An 8,349-nucleotide genomic window follows, 5' to 3' on the forward strand; every position below is an offset into this window, starting at 1 on the left:
ACACAATTAAAATCACCACAGATTATTTTCTCACCATCCAAATTTTCTAAATACTCATTTACTTGTTTCCACAATTGACTTTTTTCCAAAGAATTATTAGGAAAATAAACGTTCACCACGTAAAAACAATTGTTATCCGAAATAATTTTCACACATAATATTCTTTCTGTTTTAAACATTATTTCCACATCACAACTGTAACTCTTTTTCATTAGGATCATTTGTCCCATTCTTTGACATGTAAGTGATGAGTGATACACTTTTCCACCCCATTCTCTCTCCCACTGGTCTTTTGCATCGTCAGTAATGTACGATTCTTGCAAACATATTAAATCATACTTTCTTTTTTTAAATAAATCAAATAATGATCTTCTTTTTCTTTTGTTGCGCAATCCTCTCACATTAAGAGAACATATTGAAACGCCATTCAATAAACCCGAAATGACCCTGCAAAACCAAACAATAAAGTAATAAAAATTAAAAACATTAAACAAATAAAATCAAATACAAAACCCACCTATTTTTGTCCATTTATTTTCCAGAGCCTTCACTCTTACTTAATAGATATCAAGCATAACCTGGTGTTGTGTCCAATCCCCAAAACGAGCACGAGCACAATGAAGCGAATCTTCAGCATCCTGGGCAACAAAAACAAAGGTCGATCTGTCTTCAACATCTCTAGCCGAGGGATCCACAGAGAACGAAAATCGTATGACGATGTGGGAACAGTCTTGGGCAAGGAGACGTTCGTCAGAAAATTCTATGCCCTGAACAAGGCTCGGAAGGTCCTGTTTGTTCGTGATCCGTACGAGAAACTTTTCTCCGGTTATGTGGATCGGTAAGGACTATCTGTATTTGAAGATTTAGAGTCAAGAAACAAGATAAATTATTACAACAAAAACAAACAAATTGTATTTCTAAATTTCATGGACCTACCCGTACTTTCATTTTCACAATGGGTAGATTTATTTTTACACTTTGTATAATTATACTTCATTGTTAACAATACACACACGTCTTTACACTTCAAACTGTCTATACAGTCATTGGTGTTGAACATTTCTAGATTGTTAGTACAATATTAAGAGTGTTATTTCAGAGTTGTTTGGTTTTATAATATAATATAATATTAGGAGTGATAGTACAATATTGTTAACGATTTCATGTCAGACATTTGGCAACACAACCCTTTAACATACTTTACCTTTTGTGGTTCACGCGAACATTGCATTGTTTTGTTGGTGCCCAGGGTTTTCGGAGTCACGGAGAACCTACGGCAACTGCTGCAGATAATATTCCCCCCCAAAGGCAACAGCACCAAGAAGGCAGACTGTCGTCTGACCTTTCAGGATGTGGTTGTCTATGTGACAAGTCGAAAAACCATGCAAGTCGATCAACATTTTAGACCCGCCTACACGTAAGAATCATTGTATTGTCATCGTTATGGTGTTGTCGCCGTAAAGGCACTCTCATTTCCGTGAAAACGGTTGGGCTCATCGTTTGACATGGGATTTAAGACCATCCCTCCATGTAGTCACATACACAAAGTGAACAACCTTGGTAATCTATGTGCACTGTGCAGGCAAAGGACAACACACAACAAGGATTCGGGCAACATAGAATAAGTCATAACACTATTTTCAAGTTCATTTCATAAAAGGAAAAACATTGTAGGTAAGACTTACTTGATACAAATTAGTCATCAATCTGCAAAAGTGACCATGTAAGATTCCCCCAATGACTCCCCTAAAAATCTGGAAGGAAAATTGAGACTATTATTTTTTTCTGGAGGACACTTAATAAGTATGAATGTATCATTTTAAAATAGTTTTAACATATTTTCAAAACAAGCATATGCCTGTGGAGATAAATGAACACAAAATATGATCCTGGGTGATTGAAATTAAAATTTACAAAAATCCTGAGTACGCTTTACATAGGAATTAAGGGCACATTTTAACTCATCGTGGATCGGCTCGCGAAAACAAAAATCGTTTTCAGTAACCTATCTGTGTAAAAAGCAAAGTCTCATCTATTTGTGTACAAAGTTTTAAACCAATTAAATAATATTAGAAGGGGTAAGACATGTGTAAAGCAACACGACCGATGTTTGTAAAATCTGGTACCGCGCATGCGACCCGCGAATCGGAGAGCATTTTCACACTTTCACAACTCCTTAAAAACAAACAACTGCATCAATCAACTTCATGTTTTTTGACAAGTTAGTTCATTCATTCCTGTTTAATACAAAACAAACATGGATGAATAGAAATGTGGTTTTCTACGCAAACAAGCATTCGAAAGTGTGAATTTTCAGCCGGCTGGAAAAACTGAAAGCTGCCTGCCGAGTAGAGGATTTGGCATCATAATTATTCTAAGAAATCTCCTTACCGTCGTATTTTCTAATATATTTTCAAGAGTCATCTAGATTTGAAGATGAATGAACAAAAAGTACGATCCCTGGTGATTGAAATCAAACTTAAAAAATAACGAGTTAGGCTTTACAAGAAACACGGGCAATTGTTAATTCATCAGAGATCGACTCGCAACAAAACAATCGCTTTCAGTAACCTATCAATGGGAAGAGCGAAGTCTCATCTATTTGTGTGGACATGTTTAAACCAATTCGATGATATTTGAAGTGTTAAGACGTGTAAAGCAACACACCCGATTTATGTTAAAGTAAAATCTGGTACCGCGCATTCGACCGGCGAATCGGACTCGGAGAGCATTTTCAATTTCACACTTCCACAACTCATTAAAGGCACACTCAGCTTCACGTAAACCATCAGTTTCTGGTCACAGACACTGTCAGGCTTTTACACGCAGTACAAACACCCTTTCGTTTAAACACTCACCGCTTGAGAACATCCTGGGTGCCCTCCGTAAATAGCGAGCATTTTTCAAATAATGTATTGTTGCGTGGCCAGCCGGAGTGTCTAGTATCGTCGCGATATAACCTTCGTGGTTGAAAACGACGTTAAACACCAAAGAAAGAAAGAAAGTGTCTAGTACCACACTCGGTCGCCTCGTTTTAGTGTAGAACTAACTTTTAAAATCTAAATAATAAATTGACAGCTTTTAACACAAACATTCTTAAATCATAAAATAGTTCTTTGTTCATCAAGACAAGATCAGTACAATTCGAAGTTTTGACAGTTTTAAAAAAGGGAGCCCGGAAGCCGGTCACGCAATGTGGCGAGTGTGACACAAAAGGGGGAACGGCAGCATCCCATACATTTCAGATGAAGTATAATGTGAAAACCATCACCTTACCGCCTCAGCCTGTCCAGAACACTGACCTACCAAATAGCAGTCCAGCAGTGTTTTGCTTAATATATGTTGCAACCACAGCAACCGATATTGAGTTCTCGGTTCAAATGAGCATGAAAACAAACAGGTATTAAGCCTCGACCCAAAAGGGGAGATGACTGATCAATTTTCAAAGCATCGCAAGCAGCAATATGGCAATATATAGCTATGCTGATGAACACGTGGGGGAATTCTGGGGCTGTGATTGGATGGTCTCTTCCGATCATCAAAGCATAATGCGGCGGAAGTCGGCCATTCTACTCAATATCCAAAAGCATATTGTCGATAACAAAGACGCATGGTTCCGGTTTCTTCCACGTGTATAAAGTACACGCATACCTCGCCAGGTTTGTTTCTGTGACTAGTCGACAGACGATGCCATTTGCTTTGTGTGTGTTTTTGTTGTTGCTTACTGTACATGACATACATTACGTGTAAAATCCAGTTTTTTAACAGGCAACAAACCTTGCAAATTTCCAAAAGCTGCAATCTGAAGCGACCTATCTTTGATTCTAGCAGACGATCTCTCCAATGTTTAACACAAAATCAGCAAACTCTCCTGTCACATAGAACGTCCATTGTATAGTGCAATGTTGAAATGAAGTTACCGGTCTGAAACATTTAGTCGTTTCTTCTGAGACAATCCTTGTTCTCTTATCATCTACAGATTTACCGCAGTCTTCACCACGCGAATTCCCAACAGAAGTCAGACTTTCGAACATACAATATACGTAGGCAAGCATGATACGTCATGACGTCATATGATTCCTAGCATATGGACGTAATGCTAAACATCCGGTTATCTCGAGTTTTCTCGGTAAACATGTCCGTGGGTTTTTCAATGTTCGGTTATTTCCGTGGTTTCATGCGGAAAGGGAACCGTCGTCTGCAATCAGCGACATGAACCATTCTGGTACTTGTTGCTGACAAAAACATGATTTTAACACAGAATTTAATGTCAGAATAGCTATATAAACGCTATTGTGTTTTCATCGTAGCAATAGGGTCCGATATTTAGACTCAAACAAGTATAATGCGACTCGTCTTCGACTCGTCGGCATTATACTTGTCTCGTCTAAATATCGGGCCCTATTGCTACGCTAAAAACACAATAGCTGGTAATCTTGTTGTAAATCACTAATCATCCGGGAGATGACTGATCACATGTCAGTTCACTGAAAGCAACGATAGATCAGTGCTTTTTAAACATCGCAAATGGCGACAAGTAATCAGCCTGGACCCAAAAAGGGGAGACGAAAGATCAACTGATTACAAGGTCACAAACAGCGATAAGGCAGTTCAATACTTACGTCACAAACAGCGAGTGTGTTAAGCGTTACACTGATTAAGAATGCATGTGGAAAGTTGGTAACACTGCCTCAGAATTTTAAAAGTACTAACCAATTTTAAAATGTAACTGCAATAAGGAACGTCATATCTAATGAAGCTTCCAGGGGCGAATACTAAGCTTCAGAATTTAACTGAACATCATTCAGACTGCCTAATGGAATAAAGTCGAATAAAACAACCAAAATGCCTCCATGGTTCAGCTTACTGCAAGAGAAACAACTCTTTGCTGCTCGTCAACGAACGGTAAGTAACTCAGTTACTCCCCTTCCTCGACTCGTCAACTTTCCCTCAAAGCCCACAGACATTCTTTCTATGTCTGCGCAGCGACTTATCCAGCTGGTACAGTCCCACACTGTTGAGATGAATTCTATCGTGTGAAAATGTGTTCCGGTCCGAAGACTTATACTTTGTGTTGTGATCCCAGAACTGACGTGCTGTACGTTTTCCAACTTGCACGGAGAACCGCGATGATTGCTGCTGCCTGTAGGTTGTTGTACGTTTTCAAGTACCGTTTTTCAATCGTCTCGGAAGGTCCACTCATCCGACGAAGAACAATCCTGGGTGCACGGAAACCGTGCGGCATCAGTTCAACAGTTCTGTCAGTGATCACAATATGATCGACACCTTTGTTGTGAATTGAAGCAGATCTCCGATTTCGTCTTCACTTGTCTCGAAGTTAATATCATCACTTTGTACCCCACCTATGTTGACCAAGTGTTTTTGTTTTAGCTGAGACTAGCTGTGCTGCAGCAGGTCACTCAGAATTGTAGTAACTGTGTAGTAACTGTGTATCAACACGCTGGAATGCAGGCGTTAGATCGACGGTTACAGTAAGCGACTGAAGCAGCGCTGACAGTCTGAGCGGATATATCCGTACCTGGTCAGGTAGAGCCATATGAGTGGGTACAGATATATCCGTACCTGGGAGACAATGAGTTAAATGAAACCGGTAAGTAAAGTGACTAAGTTGAAAAAAAAACTAAACAAATCCGGGGAGAAAACTCCGCAAACTACAGCGACGATGTTTCTGGTTAAACAAAGGAATGGAAAATGACGCTATCTCAGACTGAGGAGCGGTCACTGGTTGGTCTACTTACTGGTCCTGTAGGGAAGGGGGGAAACACGGTGCTGCTACTAGCACCCCCCCCCCCCTCCTCCTCCTATTTAGCGCTAGGGGGCACTAAGTCACTTAGTGCCCCCTAGCGCTAAATAGGAGGAGGAGGGGGGGGGGGTGCTAGTAGCAGCACCGTGTTTCCCCCCTTCCCTACATAAAGTCTACCGCGTTGCCGCACGCCGTTATGTATTTGTGAAGAGACTTTTGGTTGTTCCCCCTTGGAATGTCTACATACTCTGCCACTTCGACAAAAAGACTGCAAGCTGTTGGTCAAGTATCAACAATATAACATTTCATAAACAGAGCACACTCAGCAAATGCATACATCCCTTCAATTTCTAGAAAATGTGGCAGTTTCATACATTGTTTTGCCTTAAAAAAACGAACTTCATACAGTACGAGGCCAAAAGTTCGTCTGCTACTCAATACGACGGGAGAACATTTCCTTAGTGATACCAAACATGAAAAGAGAACAACTATTTCTGCCTTTACCGCCACAGCAGATCAACAGCATAACTGTGTACTTGATTGTATCATAAATCAAAGAAACTGATATGAAGTGTTCACAACATTGAATGATTTTCACGGATCTATGCAACCACGAATTATAATCACTCACCTGTGACTGTGAGTGATTAGGATTCGATCAAACTGTGGCACAAACACATATTTTTTCTTTGAAAAACAGACGAAAGAAGGAATAGATAGGTTTCACCCCTCGTCTCGTCTGAAGCTCGGATGTGTCTTGATCCGTTGACTTCAAACATTATTTCAAAATATCCACTGAGACTCGGCAAGTAACCTCTACTCCAATATAAAGAATATTTGATATCAATCAAAGTGTGCATGTCATCTTGTCTTGAATTAGATAAGCAAGGCTAGGATTTATGCTATCTGTTACCTTGTGGTGAACTTTGTATGCGCACACCCCCCGTGTGTTAGGGGGAGTCCCATTGGTTGGGACGAGAAAGAATTTACCCGATGCTACCCAGCATGTCGTAAGAGGCGACTAACGGTTCTGTTTCTCCTTTTACCCTTGTTAAGTGTTTCTTGTATAGAATATAGTCAATGTTTGTAAAGATTTTAGTCAAGCAGTATGTAAGAAATGTTAAGTCCTTTGTACTGGAAACTTGCATTCTCCCAGTAAGGTCATATATTGTACTACGTTGCAAGCCCCTGGAGCAATTTTTTTATTAGTGCTTTTGTGAACAAGAAACAATTAACAAGTGGCTCTATCCCATCTCCCCCTTTCCCCTATCCCATCTCCCCCCTTTCCCCGTCGCGGTATAACCTTGAATGGTTGAAAACGACGTTAAACACCAAATACAGATGTATGCGCACGATGGCGCACGTGTGTGTGTGTGTGTGTGTGTGTGTGTGTGTGTGTGTGTGTGTGTGTGTGTGTGTGTGTGTGTGTATGTGTGTGCTCGTGATGCGTGGGCTTGTGTTCTTGCGTGCGTGCGTGCATACATGCATGCGTGTGTGTGTGTGTGTGTGTACGTGTTTATTTTCTTCTCTTGACAGATATTGCTACCCTTGTCACATCCAATATGACTACATTGGTAAATTTGAAACGTGGTGCCAGGATGCTGAAGCCGTTCTGACGTCAGTGGGGGTCGACCCTAAAGCAGTCTTGGGAGACGAACAAGCATTCTACGAGAACAATGACCTCAGCATTCTTCGTGATATTGTCAAGCGTGCCTACGAGATGTTTCACATTAAAAACTTTTTGGACTGCTTTACTCGATACCAAATCCTCAAAAGGACATGGGTGTCCTTTCAGGTTAGTCGGGACAATTGTTAAGGGTTTGCAATTGATATTTTGTATCTATTATTAGAGGTATTGTTTTATGTTTTTCGAAATTGTGTAGATCCCAGAAACAAAGATATGGAAGCGTTCTTAGTATAAACAACAATCGTAGACGAGGGCTAAACGGAACCAGTTGTCTATGACCTGAAAGAATCAGTAGAAATTGAATAATCACCAGTGCTCTTCGTAATTTGATGGAGGAGGGGGGGGGGGGCTTATTAAGCGTAGGGAAAGTGGAGAATTGCTCACAATGGCGGTGAAAGTGGGATAGTCTAGAGGATAGGCGGGGAATGAGGTGAGCACGGAGCGGTGAAAGGAGTAGATCGAGAACCCGGTCATGTTTCAGTTCATCGCAGAAAGACAGCAACCGATCAGCCATTGTGTTCTTTCTCCGGAAGTTGATGTTCGTTGCTCAATACACACTTTGCCCAACAATCTGATGGAAGCATCTATTTCTCGACGTTGTATTCGCTCTTCGTTGTCCTCCTTCTCCAAAATATCGCAGTTGCAGCTACCGCAGATGTCACGATTGATTTTCTCACGGTCTTGGTGTCGTCAAGTTGACACGATCTTCCAAAGGTGCATATTTTTGTCATGATTTTCTTTATTTGTCGTTGTAGGTGCGGGGATTCCTGTCAATCACAACGACTTTTCCACTCACCGAAAAAGAAGCAAACAACGTGACCACGACTCAGTTTGACGCACTTGTCAAAGACGCCTACCGAACAGTCCAGGACCGTGATTCCGTTCGACAGCAACGGCA

At 40.8% G+C, this 8,349-nt stretch overlaps 1 protein-coding gene across 1 annotated transcript; it reads left to right on the plus strand.

Annotated features, from left to right (window-relative positions):
* The first annotated feature begins 546 nt into the window (after positions 1-546).
* On the plus strand, positions 547-1,421 carry LOC138970182 (uncharacterized). Its single transcript, XM_070342675.1, has 2 exons — positions 547-838; positions 1,250-1,421. Exons 1-2 carry the CDS (start codon positions 618-620, stop codon positions 1,419-1,421), a joined length of 393 nt encoding a protein of 130 aa, XP_070198776.1. The 5' UTR covers positions 547-617.
* The last annotated feature ends 6,928 nt before the right edge of the window (positions 1,422-8,349 follow it).

This window comes from Littorina saxatilis, linkage group LG7 (assembly GCF_037325665.1).
Source record: "Littorina saxatilis isolate snail1 linkage group LG7, US_GU_Lsax_2.0, whole genome shotgun sequence".
Taxonomy (NCBI): domain Eukaryota; kingdom Metazoa; phylum Mollusca; class Gastropoda; order Littorinimorpha; family Littorinidae; genus Littorina; species Littorina saxatilis.